At 38.1% G+C, this 23,367-nt stretch overlaps 1 protein-coding gene across 2 annotated transcripts in view; it reads right to left on the minus strand.

Moving 5' to 3' along the window:
• maml2 (mastermind like transcriptional coactivator 2) overlaps window positions 1-23,367 on the minus strand; it is a 77,126-nt gene that overhangs the window by 10,373 nt on the left and 43,386 nt on the right. For both annotated transcript variants that reach the window (XM_079609406.1, XM_079609407.1), the window contains exon 3: window positions 7,132-8,391. In XM_079609406.1, the coding sequence (XP_079465532.1) occupies window positions 7,132-8,391 (1,260 nt within the window). The remainder of the gene's footprint in view (window positions 1-7,131; window positions 8,392-23,367) is intronic.

The raw sequence follows: 23,367 nt of genomic DNA on the forward strand, positions 1-23,367 counted from the left end.
ACAACAAAAATCATGTGGGTCTTTCTGTGAAGAGATACGATTGAAATGATTTTACTTGGTGGATGATAAAACTTAACCCTGCAACGTCTGACATATGAAATTATAGTCCGATAAAATAAAAATGTAAGTTTATTGAACCTTTAGACAAAATCTTTGAAAAAAAAAGTATATTTGATTCATGAAGCTTTTTTATAATATGATACAGTGAGAATATGGAGCTCATAAAATAAAATAAAAACTCTGTGTATAAATGGCCAGAAAGTAAAATGAAATTCTGATGGCTTAAAATGCAAATCAATCAGATCTTTATAACAGCATAGCAGACTATTTACATAAAATCCATATACATATCAGTTCCCAGACAGTAACATAGTGTCTCAGCTCATGCACCAGATGTGGCCCGGGTCTTGGCCGACACTATGTTGCTCTCTGGGTTGTCACTATATAGAGCTTTTCACGCTGTGCTTAACCCCGGGTTTATCGTCATTCAAATCACCTCTTTTAACCCTGGGTAAAGAAGCTTTTCACAGCTTTGCACTCTCTTTTGCAGTGTTTACTCTGCATTGTGGTGAACGATGCGTTGATAGAACAAGATGCTTAGCAACCGACAACCAATCGCGTGCCTTATATTCATGCGCTTCGGTCAGTCATGGAAACGCTGCACAATGTAAACAGTCGTTTCTGCATATGATAGGAAAAATGTCAAACGGCCATGGAAAATGCGACGATTGACCGTTCGCAAAGACCCGCCCCACTTAGTTACTGTTGCTATGTCCGACAAGCTACGCCGCTCTCATGCCACACCATGTTCTCACGCAGAGAAAAATACACCGCGGAGCAGAGAGGACACTGACAACACACTGACAGACAGGACAGACCAGGTTACTTTTCGGTTACTTTTGATATTAAACATATTAAACAAAGTCTCACCTTTCAAATGTGGTAATTTTTTTTAAAGAAATTTAAACAATAAATACCGTTTTGTGGCTCTTTAATGTGTCTGACAGATCGCTGTAGAGCCTCAGTTAAAGCTGCTCGTGAACCGACCATCTCTTCCTTCGTCAGTACGTCAGTACACTCCGCTTTTCAAGTTCAAATTCTCCCATGTTAATCTACTAACTCTCCTGACGGCTTTGTCGGACAAAATGGCGGATGGCGAAGTATAATTGGGCAGATCCCCTGTCAATCAAGCTCCCTGCGAAGGGTCAATTGGAGTGAATAAGAGACCGTCATTCTTTCCTTTATATTTCGAAAAGTTCATGCAGAACAAAACTTGATATTACAGTTAGCAATGTGTAATATGAGGACGCGCAATGCTTTATGTAAACAGGTCACGTACTGCATTTGTCCAGTCAGTAACACTGACACCATAATATGCAAATAAGGACTTTAACCCAGGGTTTAGGAATGTGTGAAACGTCAGCTCAAATGTGTGTGAAACGTGAAGCAAGATAACCCAGGATTCCGATTACCCTGGGTTTAAAAGGACCCAGGGTTAACTATTTCCAGTGTGAAAAGCCCTTATATCTCCCAATATTATGTTTTAGTAAGATTATCTCTAAATGCTTAATTTTATGACCATAGCTCTGCAGCTTTTAATGTGGGGGGAAACATATAACGCAATGCAATATAATAATGATTGACAGATGTACAAATAAATGTTCCTCAAAAGCCTGATGTATTACATTTAATAATGACATTTTAACATGATTTTTCTTACTTGATGGATAATCAAGTACACCTAAATTGCTTCAGTGGGTGAGTGTTCATTTGCTATTGCTAACAATATAAGTTATTTTTACATTTACTTTATGAAACTCAGTCAAGATTTCACCGCAAAAAGACATGACAATTAAAACACATGCTCTATTTCAAAACCTAGTGTGCTTCCCAGAGAAGAAAATCCCAGAATGCACCATGACAAGCAGAGGAAAACTAAATCCAAGATGGTGGACTAATCAAAATAAATAAATAAATAATATTATTATTCAGATACTGAAAACTATCAATAGTTTAAAACCACTGAACCACGTAAAACCCAACATACAAAAAAATGGACTTCGTTCGTTCGCAATGATGGAAATAATTTGAGGTGGGAGGAACATTTATTTCGATCCTTTAGAGAGAGAATGCAAAGTTTCTCAGGGGAACCAACACTACGCGACCACTTCATACGAGTGAGTAAAAGGTGGCTAAAGATTTGTCTAAACACACATGATGGGTAGAGGTCAGGGGTAGGTCATTCGTACGAATTGTGCAACTCGTAAAATATGTACGATTTAGCAAAAATCTTACGAATTTGAACGGGTGAGGTCGTATGAATTCGTACGAAATTAGCCACCTCGTAAAATTCGTATATGAATTGCCAAGAGATTGGGTTGGGGGAACACAGTACTTTAGCAAGAGTAAGCAAACACATTTAAATATAAATATGTTTCCGTCACTGATTTCAGTCCTCCAAAACCATTTTGTCCCAAATCCGAAAATAGCCGTTTCAGCCCAAAATATTTGGTAACCGATATTACCCAACTGAGAGGCAAGTCTTCTGTGGGGGTGCTAATAGTGTGATGCCAACATACAGTGTTTTAATTCAGTCAATTATGAGCTTCCACTACAGTTACTGTCTAATGCTACTATAGATGGCTGCTGTGCAGGAAGTGTTAGGCACTAGGTTTTGTAGCACAGCTGTCTCACATCAGAGCCAGAAATACTTGAATCGCTCCTGCATATATACTGACTATAGTCAGTGTAACAGCACTTTAATCAGAAAGTATCAGGCGCTGCTTGAAGTTTTTGGGGCACGCAGGTCTCTCAATGTGATATATTACACTGTCTGAGGCTTTTTTTTCTCTCTCTCTCTCAGGTAGTGCATGCAGTACATTTTTTTCTCCACAGGCAATAAAAAGATTTCCACTCGACTCTTATGACAGCCTGTGATATCGCAGATACCCTGTTTGCCGTATACTGTAGGCTGACAACTGATCAGCAGGCTGTGAGAACAAGGAAACAAGAAACAGACCCAACATTCTGGTCTCTTTACATGCATTTTGTGTATTGCACCCAGTGGGAGAAAATCTAGCTTGAACAAAAGTTCTTGAGGGCTCCGGTGGGATCATGGCACCATTTCGGAACCTTTATTTCCATGGCATTACTAATTCGGTTCACTGTGGGAAGACTGTCCATTGCCTATTTTTCTCCCGGTTGGAACAGACATTCTGGCTTCATTTCCACTAGTGCAGCATACTTAACCCCATCAATGCTGTATCATCTCTACAATCACAGCAAATGCTTCCAAATATCAAAACACAATCATGTCATTTAAAGGCACACTATGCAAGATTTGTACCTTAATATAACAGCTTCAAAGTCATTTCGATGGTAATCAAACTCGTTTATTTACTCGTAATTGTGCGCTTTGTGTTGGCTTTCAAAACTTTTTAAAGTTTTTTCTTTTTATGAATTGGTCAAATAACTCAGTACTGAATCGGTTCGCAATTCAGTTTGAATCTCTCAGTGAATCGTTTGGAGTGAAAACCAAACATGCATCCAGTCATTTGCCTGTGATGTCGAAAGTATTTTTTAAACTCTGCTCCCGTATGTGCAGCTTGTGGATGATTCTGGACAATGGCTTTAGCTGCAGTACAATCAAAATGGTACATAAAAAGTACTGCGCCAAAGCATTAGTATCATAGTATTTTTTATAGTCATGTGAATAAGACACACCCCTTCTGCTGCAACTCGACTCGAGTCCAGCTGTTACCGGAAGCCACAGATAATAGTTTATAAAGTTATAAATATTTTAATTAAGACACATCGCTTCGCTTCAGAAGGCCTTTATTAACCCCCTGGATCCACATGGATTATTTTTTATAATGGATGGATGCGCTTTGGTACTTCATAACTCAGGATCAACTCACTCCCATTATATAGCTGGGAAGAGCCAGGAAATTTTTTTAAATGACGTAAAAATTGTGTTTGGCTGAAAGAAGAAAGTAATTTACACCTAGGATGTCTTGAGGGTGAGTAAATTATGGAATAATTTTCATTTGTGGGTGAAGTATCCCTTTAAGTACATCTTTATGCATTTTCATAATTACTTCTGTTGTCTTTGAAATATGGATAAAGTGTACTGCCGAATGCAAGCACAAACATTTATTAAAGTATACTTTAAAATCATCCCTGCTGAAACTAGTATGTCATTAGTTTACATAAGTAATAATGTAAACTAATGTTTACATAGTTTACTAATTATTACTTATTAGTAAACATAAGTAATAATGAAGTTACAATATAGAGCATTTAAAATATAAAAACTGTAATATCAAATAACACACCGCAGTTAAAAGTATTAATCAAGTAGCTTTAGTATACAAGTCAACTTCTTTAAAGCACAGCAAAGGATTAAAACTTAATTTTACATTACCAAAAAGTGTATTGGATTTGGATCCGGGCATTAGGTACATAACACAAGACAACGTCCAATGAAAAAGCCCTTAAAGAGCCTAAACAACTCTGCAAAAAGAGCTTTATGCATCTTTGTGTCAAAATCAAGCATGTCTCTCCACACTCCCCTCCATCTGATGTGCTTTTGGAGTGGGTAAAGATGACTCCTCTTGTGTGGTTCCCGTTATCATTTCCCACAAAAAAATGTTGAGAGATACTGTTTATATTAAACTGAAAAGGGGGATGTTCTAAAGCTCCCCAATCATAACAAATCAGTGCCTCAACCTCCGGCACTGGGCTAAGCAGATTACTGTCATTTTCCACAACTTGTCCCTTGCAGCTAACAACCTCCAATTAGCAAATCCCGCTGTGCGCATCTATGCCCTGACGGCAAGTGACTGTGACAGGCGGAGAAATTACAAGTTTTGCATGTTAATCCACCATGCTCTAGAAAGTCAGGCTACCATCAAACTGCTTTGAGGGGATATACAAATGCAAGGCACCCTACACCCACCTAGACACCAACAACAATCAGTAAAAACAAAATGAAAAACATGCCTACAGCAAAGTGCAGATCTATTGAGTTTAAAGCAGTTGGCAGACTGCTATCGGCTAACACAACAGGCTGACAGATGGAAAGAAAGCAGGGTGTGTGGTTTTGACACTACAACTCTATTGTGTCAAGAACGACCTGCTCTGCACAGCGAAAATGTGATAAGAGTGTTTAAATAGAAAATGTAGCAAAGATTTGACAAAAGTCTTGAAGTATCTTACAGATAGTGGATGTTGCATGGTGGGTCTCATTCACTAAATGTCGCGTGGAACTTCTCAACAATATGACGATCTCTGAACATGTGCTTTTGCCTGACAGCATTTACAGCAAGATCCTCGAACAATGCCAAGTGTGCCACCCTCAAATATCAGGGATGCACCGAAATTAAAATTCTGTCCCGAAACTGAAACCGGATGAAAACCGAAAATAACTATTTCTTAATAATTGCTTTTCCAGAAAGCGTTAGCAGTACATAAGTGGAGATTTGCGTTAAGGCAGTGATCAACTATGCGGAGCACACACATAGAGCGAACTGTTTGCCGGTATACTGCTAGGCCAGAATCGCTTCGAAGTTGTGCATCTTCAGAGTTGCTTTGCATCGCTTGCAAAGTTACAAAAAATGCTGTGCAAGAGTGAACCCCGAGGGGCAGGGCGGCATATATACAAGACTACTGGGAGTATGTGATTTTTGTGATGTGTGGTTTCAGAATAAAATGTAGAATAAAATTGAATGCAAATTTATTTAAATATTCCGAAATGTTACACAGAAGTTTGTGTGTATGCATGATTAGTAGGGGTGTGAATCTTTGGCAAAAGAGTATGCGTATTCGGCGTGCTGTTCGAGGGGAGGGCTCCATGCACGGTATTTTGGCCCAAACTTAGAGTACTGGGTATCCCTGGCTTGGATAGAAACCAGCCAAAAGTGAGGAGTCAGGTGGCCGAGGGATGCAGAAAACTGTCGAGGAACATAGGTGAGTATATATATATTTGTGGTGCCATCCCAAAGAGGCACAAAAACACTTTCACAGACCTTTACCCTGACATGGGATGACCTGCCCACCTCTACCAGAGCTGCTGAGTCTTTAGACATTTTCAAGAAACTACTGAAGACGCATCTTTTTCAGCAACACTTGCCCTATTAATACTAAATATGTATTTAAAAAACTTGCTTTGCTTATATTGCTCTCCTTATTTGTAAGTCGCAATGATTAAATGTAATGTAAATATAAATATATATAGACCCCCAGACAGACCCGGCCCACGATTCCACGTGAACCAGATGTGGGCAAGATCTGGGCCGACATTATGTTGCTGTCTGCGCCTCCTCTCATGCTGATTGGATAGATCATTTGAATGTGTTCCTCCAGAACTTTGTTAATAAAGCATCAATTAAGACTATATAAATACTTCTAATGTGTAATAATAAATAAACAGAAAAACGACTTAAGATTTCCAAAAATAAAGTTAAAAATAAAGTTGCCAGCTTTATTAAAGGGATAGTTCACTTTAAAATGAAAATTATGTCATCATATACTCACCCTCATGTTGTTTCAAACCTGTATGAGTTTCGTTCTTCTGCTGAACACAAAGGAAGATATTTTGAAGAATGTCAGTAACCAAACAGTTAAATGGTCCCATTGACTTCCATAGTAGGAAAAACATTTTTCAAAATATCTTCCTTTGTGTTCAGCAGAAGAAAGAAATTCATACAGGTTTTTAAACAACTTGAGGGTGAGTATATGATGACATCATTTTCATTTTAAAGTGAACTATCCCTTTAACGGTTTCTGTGTATTCAACTCGAAACTACAGCACTAGTGTGAGAGACCTGTCATCTGCTAATGTTTATAGTCAATCACTGTCCTGATGAAAGAGCAAACACGGTTCTCAGAAAGCTGCTCAGAAAAAGTGTCAATGAAACCTACAGAAGACACAGAGATTGAGCGCCATCCAGTAAAAGGCAATAAAGAGTGCAGTGCATGGGTTTGTAATCGATGCATTGAGAAAATGAGAATCGTCACTCTGACAGTTAGTGAATGTGACCCAGTGTGTTCTGGCTTTTACACAAGATGTCAGTGGGAGTATTTACGGTCAAACAAGCAACAATCGTTAAAAGGACCAACACAGGCTCTTACCTGTCTCTGTTGTGCCATTTTGAAAGCGATTCCTGCACCATGCTGATTGAGTTGAGGCCTTTGAATTAAAGGCTTAGTTTGTAAGCAGGGAGATGACTGCATGGGCAGCTGGCAGTTCTGAAAGTGCATTCCCTGGCCCGCAGTAGACGGCTGCTGTTGTATGGTTGTTTTGTTAGGTGGAACAGCCATGATGGGCATTTGTTTGCCCGTGGTGGAAGGTGGTGCTTTAGGGCTGAAATGCAGCAGGGGCTTATTGCTGAGGACCTTTGTGTCAATGTGATGGGAAGGGTTGAATCCATTGGGCTTGAGAAAACAGTTGGACATGCCTTTGGCCTGACCGGCACTTTGAGCGTTAAGCCTCTGCTGAGAAAGGGAAGCATTGCCAGGAAGAGTCTCCTGATTGAAAGAGCCAGGAGTTTGGTGAACACCTAATGCGGAAGACCAGTTCCTAACCCCTCCTGCTTGACTCTGCTGGTGGTTGTGAAGCATAGGGCTGGGCTGCTGTTGGTTAGCAGCCATTTGCTTCAACTGTTCAGCATGTGACATCTCAGGCCATGCTGGAAGACCTCGAGATGGACCGCCAGTAGGTACCTGTCCATGGTGCCCTGAAGTGATGGTTGAGGTGGATAAAGTTGCATTGGCCATAGAAAACGAAGGTCCAGCAGAGGCTGGTCTTAGTTGATGAGAGCCTCCAGCTGCCTGACTAAAATCTGGTGAGTACTCTGTCTTGATTGGCTTATCCAGGTGAATACACGGGGGAGCCGCACCAGCTGAACTGGGTCTGCCCAGATCCAGACCAAAGTCATCATCTTGCTTTAGCATCTTCTCTAGCTCTAGATCGTTGAGTGATGGCACGTTCTTGGTGAGCTCATCGAACAAGTCCTGGAGCTCTGGGTCAATCTGTCCATTTACTTCATCTTTGAAGTCAAACATCAATGGGGCATGATCTGTGGACGACTGGCCACAGGTCTGAACTTCAACCGGTTCCTTCTTTATATCCCTTAGAGTTATGTTGAATAAATCACTGCCAACTCCATGAGGCATCATGAAGGTGTCCTTTCTTCGAAGGATGTTACCCTGGGTGGCATCCACAACCAATCTTTGAGTCTGCCCTGAAGCTAAAGCACAGGATCCAGGTCGAAAAGAATTGGGTTCCATGCGAAGGCGCTTGAAGTCGGATCCTGACGCTCCACAGGAGAGGCCATTCTGCTTGGGCGTATATCCAGGAGACTGTGCTTCAATCTTTCTCCTAAGTCCCTGCTGAAAAAAGAATGGAAAGTTTGTATTGAACTCAACATGTTTCACAAATCAGGTGCAAAAAATTGACAATTACTGGCATATTTTTCTACTAATTTCATCAAAAGATTTCTTCAAAAGCCTCACGCTAGCTTTTTTCAGCCAAAATGAACTAATTTTCTGCTCAACCGGGAGACAAGGGCACATAATGTAACAAGACCATCTCTATCTAATTAATGAACTCTTATTAAAATACTCTTTGATGGTTCAAACCAATTACAACTATGAAGGGAGTTCTAAATATTAGTGTATGAAAAAAAATTGATAGAGTTTCGTAATTTACAGCCGCTACTCTTTACCCTTGTTCAGTTGCCCATTTTGCATTTCAAAAGAGACGTATTTGATTTAATATAGAAAGTTTATGATTTCCCACAGGGTCCTATTAGGGTAATGTCTACAGATATAGGTTAGACTCTTACTTACTAAGAATGTATGTGCTAGACTTATTATTTGGTCTCAATTACTAATAATTGTTGAGTGTTGAGTGCTTATGTGCACAAAAGTTGTAATGCTTTATACAGGGTATGCACGCACATACATACATGTATTCTTACACTCGTTCGAACGTGAATGAATCTAGATTCATTTTAAATGAAGGAGTTCATGCCCACAGTTCGTAATTAGCATAATAACACATGCACAAACCATCTTCTGTACAGCGATTCATCACTCTCTGCAAATGTGTTTCCCTCTAAAGATGTGCTCTTGCCCTGAGAGCATGCATAGCACGATATTTCTGTAAAGCCACTCTTAAAACCAGCTGAACCACAAAAAAACACCTTTAACAGAGGCCTAGACTACGTTATCAGCTGTTTTTATGCAGCGCCTATCACAGCTATAATGATTTTTTTTATGACTCTGAAATAGGACTTATTTTAGGGTCTCTTAGTAATTAATTATACATACAGTATTGATACACATTTTTTCTTAACACATTCCATGTCTCTAATGCCACCACAAGTGATTTTTGCATTTGTGTTGGTTGGTTCCATACCTTAACCTAATTTTACAATTTATTTATTTGCAAACGTATTGATAAATCAATTTCCTTGTGGAAACGTTCACACAGGTTTTACGCACAAATATGTGTGTGCACACAATACAACAGTTAATGAGACCCAATCCTAATCATATCATAAATATCCCTGGATAAGATTTGAGCATCTCCACTAATCCACATGTTTCACCAGCAGCAAGTCTGTGCTCCCTAACAACATATGCTGAAAAAATATATTCCAAAAACTATTGTCTCAAAACCTAGTATTAGCTGTGTGGATAAATTTAGCCATTAGATAGATGATGTTAGACAATAGAAGGCTTTATCCGTGTCCCTCATTTGCATGAATTACATTTCCCACTGTTAGCTTGCTGTAAAGATAGCAGCATTTTCCTTGTGTGAAGTGGTTCCCTTTGTTCCTCAAGTCTTAATTTATGTAAATAAGACTTGAACAATGACTCATAAGCGCTGTTTAAGTAGCCGTATAGAGACAAATGTAGTCCAATACTTGTAAATAGAATATTTTTTACTTTAAAGGGCAATGAAGGGATACATACTAGAGTTAGAAAATGAACCTGACTACAATACATTACACCAACAAAGCTCCTACATCTGCACATTTTCAGTTGTGCGATGGAGAATGATGAATATAATTTAACAGACAGAATAATCATGAAGTAGCTGCTGACCGAAACCAACGTTATTTCCACACAGCCGCAATATTGCCAGCACATGGATATGCAAAGTTATTTAAACACCATCTGACATTATTGCCTACAGAGAGAGATGTGTGTTCAGCCCAACATCATTATCAGCGCAGGGACGGGTGACTGTGGTGCGGTTTTCGCTGTAGCGGCAAATTGGAGACATTTCCATTTACTGGAAATATTACTGGGCTGGGATGTTTTATGCCTTCAGGACTGGGAGTGATCGCAATTCTCCACACCCCACCACCATCTCTGTCTCACAATAGCCACTATGATAGTTAGATTTGCTATATGCTGACTTGGCTTTAAATGGCATATGACAAATTACTTTTCTGACTCATCCAGGTTAAGGATAACAAATGACATGCAATTGTGTTTGTTCAAACAGGTTTATTGGGATGAAGCAAGATTTGAATTAGGCTGGACATCAGGGTGTGTGAGAGTGTGTATGTCAATGCTTGGGTGCTGCTATGTGGTTACTATAAGGTTTTTAGCCCTTTAGTATGTGCCGCTCTAAAACCTGCCAAAAAAGCCCAGTCTGACCTAAGGGTTCATTACTCGTACAACAACATAACATTGACTAATGTCAACTAATGAACCCTATTGTAAAGTGCCACCAACTTTATTGCTTCAAAACAAAGCTTGTAATGTTATGATTCCCTTCGTAGCTGATTTTTTTGGTTCATGGCTTATAACGCTATAATGAAGACTTTTAAAAAATCAATGGGATTTTAGTCTATGGTTTAACCTATGGGAAGCATGAATGGAAAAAATACTTCCAAAACCAACGCCACTGAAATAGAGGACGGGTACTAATGCACTCTATTGTTCCACAAGACCATGATCCATGTAAGTCCACACTTGTCTAACTAACAAAAACTATGCTTCTAACCAAAGCCCGAGTGTTCGCTGCTAGTTTCAGGAAACGCCGAATCGTTGAACTATGTTAGTAACAACGGACCTTGCAACTATAGCTGGCGAACAATGCTTTTGGGAAACATACCCCAGATTAAAAGCCAGCAAATTATCTTAGGCTAGTTAAAGATGCTCCCTCCTTCAATGTAAGTCTATGAGTTTTGTTTTAGTGATAGAACAATATTTTGGCCTCATCAACTGGCCGATATTTGACCTTTTCCTTTGGCTGGAAAGAGATCGAAGGATCTGAGCGGCTCTGCATTTATACTTTTGGGGAAGATAAACCCATGAATGGCAATGTATTTTAACATGAAAATCCTACAGACATCAACTTTAAAAGTGTTTTGAGGTCATAACATAGTGTTATTGTGCAAGGAACCGCATGAAAATAAGTCTTTATTAATTGATAATTTGCCCGTGTAATAATAATTTGTGTGAAAAGGAATACAAGTTGTGTTTTACTGCCACTAGTGTTCATTTCAGCTGGTAACTGAATTGTATGCATAGATACATTTTGGGAGCTTTGCAAGAATGCATGTAGAGGCACGTACTGTATGCAACACGTAATGTTGCAAAAATGAGGTTATTGTCCCCTAAAAATCCCAAACTGGTTGACCACTAGATTTTTCCACTTGTTTTACTATCCAACAAGCGCTCTGAAAAATAATAGCTGCACTTCTCTGCACAGTCTGGTGTATCATTCATCATTCACACACAGTGCCAGATAGATTACATGCAAATGTAATACTTAACCATAAGTAGGAGAAATACTGATGCTTGCTAAAAACGATACAACACCGAACAGCACTTTACGATCAGCTAGGATTTTATGCAGTGTCAGTGAATCTTTCTAGGCTTTTACAAACTCTTTGCCACCTCCCTCAACATTATTTATATTAGTTGATGAAACAGCATTGCAACACTCCAGAATCTTTCTTCATGTCCCTACTCGGTGTAAACATTAGATTATTTCCTATACTGGCATTTTCATAAATGAGAGTGTCATGCAATTGTGCAATCTGTGTCTCTTATCTTTTTAAGATAGATAAGTGCATCTGAGTTCCCAAAACAAGTCAAACAATGGCCTGTGAACTGTGTCCCATACTGAGAGAAGATCCCAGTGACAGCCATGTGTGCCACTACCTTATCCAGTTCCTCGCCAGATTAAACGAGACATTTCTATAAAATATTCACGTGGTGACACAGATAACGGCCACCAACCAGATGTAGAATATTAAGGCAAAGAGTTTCTTGTCGGTATGCCAACCGCATTTGAAACGGTCTGATGATACAATGTGTTCATTTTGGCGGAGGGGCTGCGGAGAAACAGTGCCCTCTATTCATCGGAAATCCTCCTGACAGAGCTACAAGTGACCTGAAAATAGATTTTCTGATTAAGCTTTAATGAGCTCGGAAGCTCTGGATCACTTTGAAAGTGACTCCTGGAGGGAGGAGAAGAAACGGCTCTCAGCGCAGACCGCGCTAAGGCTTAGAGGTATCACACGCGTGACATTGCTCTCGCTGAAAACCAACACGACGGCAGATTAATATTGTAAAGTAGCATCGCTCCACTGAGGCGCACCAGGCAGTGTGCTGTGGGTAACAGTGCTCACGTAGACAAAGGTCTTCTAGCTTAAGAACAATTTAAATGAGTGACTATTAACCACTTTATAGTAAACATCAAGAAAATGAGCTGGTGGTTTAACGCTGAAGTGATAAAGCTTGTCAATGTCAAAAGTCTCTCATTTCTGCTTCGGAGTATAAAAAAAAAGAAGAGAATTGTGACTTTATATCTCACAATTATTGCGATTTATATCTCCCAAATGTGGAATGATAGCTTAATCGGACTGAAAAGGCTTCATGTACACCTCAATTGACGGTTCGCAAAGACCCGCCCCCCTTAGTTACTGTTGCTATGAACATCAGAAGGAATGTTGTTTTAACCGTGGAAAGGCGTCAGTACACTCCGCTTCTCAAGTTTAAATCCTCCCATGTTAATCTACTAACTCTCCTGGCTGCTTTGTCGGACAAAATGGCGCATGGCGAAGTATGATTGGTCAGATCACCTGTCAATCAAGCTCCCTGCGAAGGGTCAATTGATCTGATTGAAAGGGTAGCATAGATCTTGAAATAATGTTGAATTGGAATATTAGTAAAATAATATTAGCACCAAATGTGCAGTGCTGTGGTACTTATGTTTATTTACAGTACGTCTTACATTGTACATTATAAACATGGTAGCAGGTGGAAAGAACTGGAGACTGAATATTTGCTAAATATACATAATAACATGTAATTTACTAGAGATTCTGACCAAATGTTCATTGCTGCAGTCTATGTATTCGGTTTGAATGAATGATTCAATGACTCATTCATAAAGACTTCACTGGCTTCATGACTGGATGAATTTTTTTCCTAATCTGTCATTTTTAAACGTATCTGTTGAATGAATGATTCAATGACAAAGTCTTTTTAACAGTCACTTGTAACAATATAATCAGTATAGTTGTTAAAAAAAGCCCCAAGTTACTTTCATAATGTGATTTAGTCTATTTTGATCATTACCGTAGACATCGGTGTTTATAACCGAACTATAAACTTTTATCCCAGTACTTCTGTGATAATATGAATGTTTGTAACACAGAAATAATGATACTGTGTGGTTGAAAAGATGAAGCTGTTTAATATCTGTACATGACAACTGCTCTCTCTGGATCAGCGGCGACACAGATTCGAATGTTCCGGTGTGATTGGGATTTAATAGACACATTGTCATTTAGGAATAAGATCTTGAGGGTGTTCGAATCGAGATCACAGTCGTTTAACGATTAATCGTGCAGCTTTAGCTTGCAATGGCTTTCTGTTTCTAAACGCAGTGACTGATGCACTGTGCATGTGCTGAAGTTTTAGATATAAACAGTAGATATAGTAGATATACAGTAGAGTAGATCTGCAATCAGATTGGATTCATCCAAATGATGGTGAGTTTCGTTTACATCTTTTATCGTTTTACTTCTGGCATTTACAATTAGGCCTAGGCTTCAAAAATCATGAAAGTTTTACATAATTTTGCTTCAAAAATCATGAAAGGTTTACATAATTTTTTTAATTATGTAAAAATATGTAAGAATCATAAACTTTTGTTGGACACAAGCTTATTTTCTGTGATTATCAGAAAAAAACCCATTGGGTTTTCATTGAGGGAAATGCTAACTTCTCGGTTGATCAACAAAAATACATCATCAGCACTGCAACACTTTATAGTAAGTCCCACTGTGCATTACTTCAGAAAGATTAAAAATGGAGTTATATTTACTATTCCGTTTCATGCCACTAGTGGCACAAAAATACACATTGCAGCTTTAAAAACACAAATTACTAATCTTAATATAATGTGGTGTCACAGTGTTAAAATAAAACATATTACCCAGAATCCTCTTTAGTAATAGCAACCAGATTATGTCACTGTAAAGATGCAGGGTTTTCACCGTTATCGTACAGTATATGCTTACAAACTGGAATCTGCCACACAACGTGCACCATGTGCATGTCTGCTGATAAAGTGTGTGTAATCCAGCGTGACCATTAATTGGAACGTTTTATGACAGCTTTTCAGAGGTTTTGCCCTGTTGCCACTGTTCTCTCTGTACTGTATAACACAGTGGTTATGGTTTTCTTCAGATTCAGATTTAAACTGAGCATCGAGTGTTGACCCAACAGTACCAAAATTGTTTTAACATAAATGTCATCAAAAATGTGAATAACTACCACGAATTGGATAGGCCCACCAATGTGTCAAATTATGAAAATGACATACTGTATAGGCTGAACAGGAAAAATGACCATTTTGTTTTCATGTTCTAACTATCCATGTTAGCAGCATTGAGAATTGCATCCGGCATTGTTTTTGAAACACGTTTTTGGGTCATGACCCATAATTTAGGAACTACTGGTGTAAAGCGCATCTGTTATTATCTGTCTCTGTGTGCGCTTGTCACTACCATTAACCAGATAGAGGAAACTAGTCTAGTGAGGAGGAGATAGGGGAGAATGAATGACCGTGTGTGTGTGTGGTCTCAGCAACATGTGCTGCTAGCAAGAGGAGTGCAATTGATAGAGAGCTCAGGGCGATGAGAAGGAGAGGATGTGACAGTCATCGTCCTGGAAGCAGCTGTCAGACCTGTGGCACATCCTACAGGCCCGGGTCTACATGCATTTGTCTCTGTGTCTGCCTGACTGTGTAGACATCAAAGTGTACATGAAAGAGTGATTGAACGCACTACATTAACACCGAGGCTCAGTGTTGGGGATACATATCGTGTTACTACCTTATATAAAATAACTATTTATATTACATCATTCATTTTAATGGAAAGAAAACACTTTTTTGTGTGTTACTTCTCAACAACAAACTAAATTAAATTATAATTGACTCTAACTCAATTTAATTACTCATTTCTTAAAGGAACACTCCACTTTTTTTCATTTTCCAGCTCCCCTAGAGCTAAACAAGTGAGTTTTACCGTTTTCAAATCCATTCAGCCGATCTCCGGGTCTGGCGGGAGCCCTTTTAGCATAGCTTAGCATAGATCATTGAATCTGATTAGACCGTTAGCATCTCTCTCAAAAAAAATGACCAAAGAGTTTCGCTATTTTTCCTATTTAAAACTTGACTCTTCTATAGTTACATTGTGTACTATGACCGACAGAAAATAAAAAGTTGCGATTTTCTAGGCCAATATGACTAGGAACTAAACTATAAGGAGCTGTGCTGCCGTACCAGCAGCGCAATGATATTACAAACTTAGTGCCGGTCACGTTGGAAGTTACCGAGCTGGGGACTATTTTCAGGTACTGTGTAATATCATTGCGCTTCTGCACCCATGCTACGGCAGCACAGTTCCTTGATTATTACGCAGGAATGAGAGTATAGTTCCTAGTCATATTGGCCTAGAAACTTTTCATTTTCTGTCAGTCTTAGTACACGATGTTACCACAGAAGAGTCAAGTTTTAAATAGGAAAAATATAGAAACTCTTTGGTCATTTTTTTGAGAGAGATGCTAACGGTCTAATCAGATTCAATGATCTATGCTAAGCTATGATAAAAGTGCTAACGCCAGACCCGGTGATCGGCTGAATGGATTCAAAAACAGTAAAACTCAACTGTTTAACTCTAGGGGAGTTGCAAAATTAGCTTATTTCCCAAAAAAAAGTGGAGTGTTCCTTTAATCGCTTTAGTTACTCTTGCAATTGGCAAAAAGGCATCAAAAAGATTGTGATCTCAATTCAAACACCAACACAATCTTATTCCTAAATGACAATGATTCGCCTGTGTCTATTAAACCTAATCACACCGGAACATTTAAATCTGTGTTGGCGCTGCTGCTGATCCAGAGAGCGGTTGTCATGAAACGGCTTCACAAACAGTTTTTTCAACCGCACAGTATTATTGTTTATGTCTTACAATAATTAAAAATATCAGAAGTACTAGGGAGTTTATAGTTTGGATTTAAAGCAAGGAAGTGATCAAAATAGAGTTAATCACCTTTTGAAATGAACATGATGCTTCAAATAAATGTTGTATTAGTTACATCGTTGCACCAGTAGGTGGCGACAAGTGACTGTGAACATTTTTTATTTTTCATTGAATCATTCAAGTGATTCATTCAAAAACTCTGAGTCATCCAGTAATGAAACAAGTGAAGTGTTTAGTTTGCAACCAGATAGCAACACCCTAGCAACCACACAAAACACCTCAGAACCACAAAGGAATGTGCTAAAACCTACTCAAAACTTCAATCACTAGCAATCACATCAATATATTAAAAACATTTCTGAGTGTGCTTATAATATGACGGTTTCTCACACTTTAAAAAAGTGCACTTTGTAATGTCACATAAATATCACAAAAGTACATTTTAAATCAGTATGCTTTAGTCATATTTTTCATGCCTCAAAGAAGCGCACTTATTTTGCACATGTAAAGTACTTAACTGTTGTTGTGATATTACTTCTAAATGTTATTTTTTTTAAATGTCCTAAATTATAACATCATCATTAAAAAATGTGTAATTACAAGTATATTTAAATACATGACAAGTTTCAACAGAAGTGACACTAAAGTATATTTTACTTTACCATAAATCCTTGTCAGTACAACCATATTTCAAAGACAATAGACGTAGGACTTACGTACAAATAATTGCACTTAATATGAATTTATTATTTATTCACATTAAATAACATGCAATTAAGTGTATAAAATCATTACATTCAGTTCTTTTAAAGTATATTATTTCTGTAAAAAGTCAAATTTTATAAAGAGCATTTCATTTTTGAAAGGGATGTTACACATTTACTCAATGTAGTGACGAATATGAAATAGAGACTGTGGTCTCAGATTTGATATCACTGCATATCAGAAACTACTAGACCTTTAAGTGTCTATTTAAAGAGAAGGTTGCGGTGTGTTTGACAAACAGACTCAATATCTTTGTGTGTAAGAGTGTCTGTTCTCTTTAATCTATTCAACAGACGCTGCAGGCATATTGTAATCCACTCCTGAGAATATGAAACCCTCTCAAATCCAGCCTGGCAAAAAAAAACTAAAAAAAACATGGCCAAAATAAAAAAATAAACACCACTATTGTGTTCCTAGGGAGACATAATATTTATACGGTTACACAGGGATGCGGAGTGCCGAGAGGTGGAATTTCAATCGGAGAGAAGCGAGAAATTGGAGCCCTGAAACCAGTGTTTCATAGACCCAGCTCCCGCTACCTGTACACGGGAACTAATTACACTCAGCCTTTGAGTGGAGAGAGGGGGAAATGAAACGAGAGGCAGAGAGCACTTATCACAGAACGATAAACACGATAAAAGGTATCGGACTGGCAGCTTTTGTCCCGGTGTGTGCTGATTTAATGATCTCCACTATCGCTCCCTCGGTTAGTGAGCCTACACGTAATGATTCAAGCAAAGTGACATTCAGATGTCTGGATGATAATGGCAAAAATCACTGTTGATTATTTCCCCTTGATATTGTGATTGTTCATTTTGAGTAGTGATAGCTCAGTAGTTGTTTAGGTTTTGTAATTCTTTTGTAACGTTCGATCATTTTAGAGCGGGCATCCTCAAATAGCAAACCTTGGGTCCAAGACATAATGACAATGGTAGCACCATTTTACCGTTTCTACAGCAGCGTGTCTAAACAACAGAGTGCAAGCGCACACCAGAAGCGCGCAGGGCCGTTCATTGTAATGATTTTCCGGTCCTACGTCCTCTAATATTTTTATCTAGAGCCAAATTCGCTTCATTCAAGCTTTTTCTGCTAAGTGCGCATTGCTTCTCTCTCCCGCTACTGATGCTAAAACACAATGCATTCTGGTTAGAAAGTGTCTCAGTCTTTGATCAGCACTACTGCCGTGTCACGATCAGGTGTGCCATGTACCGCGAGAGCGAAGCAAGGCCTGGCGCCTGGGTCAGGCATCGAGCTGTTTCACGATTGGCCGGATTCTCTGAAGACAACGATCACGTGTGTTTCGTGTTCATTCTGACACATTCAGAGATGATGCTCACAAATGTGTTTTTAGTAAAAACAGTAAAAACACTTTTCATTTAACCCTAATGTTATATTGTCATTTCTGTCAGGACCACTATCGTCGAATACGATTGACAATTAGCATACAGTTTGGATTGGCGGTTTGGCAGAACCATGGATAAGAGCAGCAATAACCCCTTGGGGTAAACAGAACAGAACCAACATGAATGCATTGCAGATATCATTAATTCAAGATTTTAAAGTACAACATATTTCGAGAATTTATTCTGATTCAAGGGGAATGAATGCCAAATGCAGACTGAGGAGAGGACGAGCTGATAATGCTCCTGAGAAATGCGATAGCTGCTGATAATACTGAAGGAAGAGTTTATGTATACAGTGATAGGTGTCGTATTCCTATTGGAAGACGTGGATCACCTGAGAGTCACCTGATGCGAGCTTGACTACCGTGACCTGCCAGTACTGACGCTACGCTTGATGTTTATTCGGTCCCACTTTATATTAAGTGGCTTTAAGTACTATGTACTTGCATTGTAATTACTAATTTGATACAATGGATTTATTGTGTACATACATGTTTTTACATTGTACTTATATTTTTTAAATACCAGCATGCAATTACAGCTGTAATTAATGCATGTAATTACACTGTTGACCCTTCCCTTATACCTTAACCCACCCTTAAACTTAACCATACCAGCACACCTGTCCCTAACCTTACCCGTATCACACCGCAATAGCAGCAAAAGTGTTTTACAATAAAACATGAACACGATAAGTACATTGTACTTATTTTTCTATGTAAGTACATAGTACTAAAAGCCACTTAATATAAAGTGGGACCGTTTATTCAAATAAAACAAAATAATACAAATATTGCCCAGTTTACCTGGTATTTAAATAGTATAGCCTTATGTAACGCTAGCGGGACGCTTGGCGCTCTTTTTATTATCGTCTTTTTTCATATCACATATTTTAGTTATGTTATCATAATAAATTAGGTATCATTCGAAAGCTTACTAAATCAAAAATCTTAATTGGACGTTGCCTTACCATGGAAACGGTACTCTAAATTATTTTAGCGGGCTCCTCCCCTAGTGGAGGGTTTCAGTTTTTATATTACAAAATCATAAAATAATCAATAATCAAACCTTTTCTAATCTTGACAAAACACATATCGTCGGAAAGGTCTGAGTCTCAAGGTTCCATATTTTGTGACAGAAGTGATATTTGGACAGAAATATATTCATTTTTTTACAGCAGAATGCATCAAAACTAAATTCAATGGAATGTATGTCACCCGGTGGCTGTTTTTGGTACAGCGGCTAAACAAAATCTCATAGGAACTTACATTTTTGTGATATCAACTTCAAATTTGTAACACAACTTGGTTAGACATATGGTTTTGATTGTATAGTAATTGAAGTGTAAAATAATCTTGTAATATATATATATTATATAAAACAATAAATATTTAGTACAGTACATTTGATTTACAGTCAATTTAAACTTCCATACCTTTTTTTATACTTTAATTTTTTTATCAGAGCTCGAGTTGAAGCTGCTTCATCGAGCCCCTCATCAGTGGACAGCAAGCCAAATAAATTGAACCTAATATGTTAAAGATTTTATGGGCAAACTAACTTTATTCTTGTACATATGGCACTGCATTAAGCAGTACATAAAGTATTGAGTTTCTGAAGTACTGTTTCTGCTGCTTCATGAAAATGTCTGAAACGTCCCTGTATTTTACAAGTATTGCATCTAATCCACTTCATCTGTCATAAAATATGCAAACACCTGTCCGACTTCACGTCGCCCTGTTCAACTTCTCCGCTCCTGCAACTGCAGATCTCGTGTCATTAAACTACAGTCCGATATCATCCATTTCAGAACATTTTTTTGTTCTGCTCACATTCCATATCAGTGTCATTGATGCCACAGCAAATTAATTTAGATGGAAAGGATTAGGCAAATCCCCAAATAAATACAAAAATGGTTTTCATGAAAGCCAGAAAAATTGGAGTGATCAGATCAACCGGTGTTCAGCCTCCATTCTCACAGATTAATGTCTCTGGCAATCCACAGTTTATAACCAGCGTCCAATGGGAATTCTTCGGCGCCACTGTTTGCACTTTTACGCTTTTGATTAATATCAGACCAGATGCCTGTTTTACATTCTCTATAAAAAAATGAAACTCTTAATGTTCTTTCTGATATACAGATGGAATTCAAATACGAAACAAGTAAGAACCAATTATGCTTGGTGCCAAACTCTACCAATTTTAAAATGTGCATTAATGAATGGTATTATGGCAGAATTGAAGATGTTCAGTGTCTGTTCCATCACAAGATTTGGAATATAGTTGTATGGAGTCTTCTCTGGGACTTTCAAGGTAGGGCTGCACGATGTATCGAAATTATCGCAAATGTGCATGCTTGCGATATCTGAATGATTTTAATAGATTAGGCTACTTTAAAACGTTGCGACAAGTCAAAGTTACAGGTTGACGCACATAGCAGAGAATAGATGTTACAAAGAGTTATTACGCGCAATAACCTGCGGAAAACAACTCGTTGCGGAGCTCGCACTTTCTGACACACACCTAAAGCGCGCACACAGAAAGCCGCCTCTCAGACAGTGTGCAATCCCGAATTCAGTTCTCTTTCATGACTTATTGCACTCCAATGGTCAAATGCATACACAGTTATGTCAGAAAGCCTGTCTTGGCGAGTATTCCTGTAAACACAGTCGGTTATGTCTTAAGTGAACGTAAACAGTTGGGAAAGAAATCGGAGCAATAGGAACCGTGCATTATGTCTTAAAGTGACAGCAGCCTGTACAGTAAACCTACAGCTGCCTGTCAATCAACAAAAGATCAAATTCATTCAGATAATTCATGTGAAGACATTTGATTTTTCAGTTTCTTTATTGTTTCCTACTTGAATGCTACAATTAAATAGATGTAATACACAGTAGGCCTACCTGAAAAACTTTGGGCACTGTTTATTTTCAGACTTTTCGAGAAATTCTCCAGAAAGAATGTGAAACATATATATTTATTGGTTATATCATTTTCATTTTTTAAAAGTATATTTAAATGTAATTAAAATGTATTGTACACACTTAAAGCAATATCAAATCGCACATCGAATATTGCATTATTTAAAAAGTTATCGCATTTTTCTTCAATATCGTGCAGCCCCCCCAGGTGAAAAGGACGTACTGTTAAATATATTAAAAAATGCATTATAGTATATTTGTGTTGTACTAAAAACATACTCAAGTACATTTTTAATACATTTAATAGTGTTTTATGTCATTGTGTTTTATGTACTTTTAGTACTAAGCTCCAGTCTCTGCAATCTACTCATAGCTTATTGGGGGAAAAAAGGTTTTCATTTCTTAGGGAATGTGGATGAAGATTCAGGGAGGAGAACAGAGAACATTTATTCACAGTCTTTGTTGTTATTAAGGTCTGTGTGCTGTTTGAGTTGCCATGGTGAAAATTACTTGTGGAGCTCACTGTTCTTGCCATAATTTTATGGCTCTCAGACAGATTCTCTTGAACCAAACATAGAAACCAAACATGTCCTCCAAACTATGCTGAAACATCATCCATCATTACTATCCTGTGTGTAACCTGCATAAAACAAATATCACAGATTTCTTTAATATCACAAAGGTTTCTCAGTCAGCAATGAAATGACAGTAAATGGAGCGCAAGTAGAGATTTCTGATGAATCTCCTGTTTCTCTTGAGGAAAAAAATGATCTCCGTAATGTGTCTCCTTTCGAGTTTCAGGAGAGATGTGCTCACATTTGCCAAGATACCAAAGTCTGCAGTCAAAAGTCAACTTTTCAACTTCCAACACCAAATCATGTGGGATTTATATGTCCAATATTGATTTTTAGCTCTATATCAGGGTTTACCCAAATGGGGATTTGTGAGTTGATGAAAAGCTAATAATGAATTCAATCAAATGTAACATTAAATAAACAAATGGGGCTGCAAAATAAATCAAAATCAAACTGAAATTGTGATTATCAAATCAAACGCTGTGATTTAATTCAAGTACATAGTTTGTTGCACCACATATTTCGAGTGAAGAGCGTCGCTGTGGTGTAATAGTGTTTACTCAGACCAAATAATAGAGCTTTTTAGATGGATGCTGAGGCTTTTTAGGTCAGGTAGAGTCTGTGATCTCTGACCCAGTTCGTTTGCTTGCTTCCATGGCTCTAATACGCTGTGTTTTCCGCAAACTGGGGTGTCGAAATACTATTGGGTAAACTGGAAGTGGGCGGGATCACACAGACTAACACAAAAACAACACAGTAGTAACTGGCTATCATTGTTCTTCGGAGAAACATGTATGCAAACTTAGCATGTTTCTTAATTATCTGCAAACATATTATGGCATTTTTATTTGTATGTTGTCCAAATAGTTACATGCAGCACCTTTAAAAGTAATAATTTACATTTCATTAGAAAGGATAAAAATATAATTTTTAAATTACAAAAATAACACACTTACTTAAAAAAGATCAGATATTTTATATATTTACTTATTATGTGACCATTAACTGACGCCAGAGAACCGTGTCTAACATCCTAATGTGTCATTACATTTTTGTAAATTCACCGCAAATCTCAGCGGTGATTCATGTTTATTTGTCAGCAAAGGACTTTTGACAGCACGTGGGTTTTTGTGAAAATTATAGAATACACTTTCACATTTTTGTATCCCTGCTCACGAAC

This window comes from Phoxinus phoxinus (genome assembly GCF_949152265.1).
Source record: "Phoxinus phoxinus genome assembly, chromosome: 4".
In the NCBI taxonomy this organism is placed as follows: Eukaryota; Metazoa; Chordata; class Actinopteri; order Cypriniformes; family Leuciscidae; genus Phoxinus; species Phoxinus phoxinus.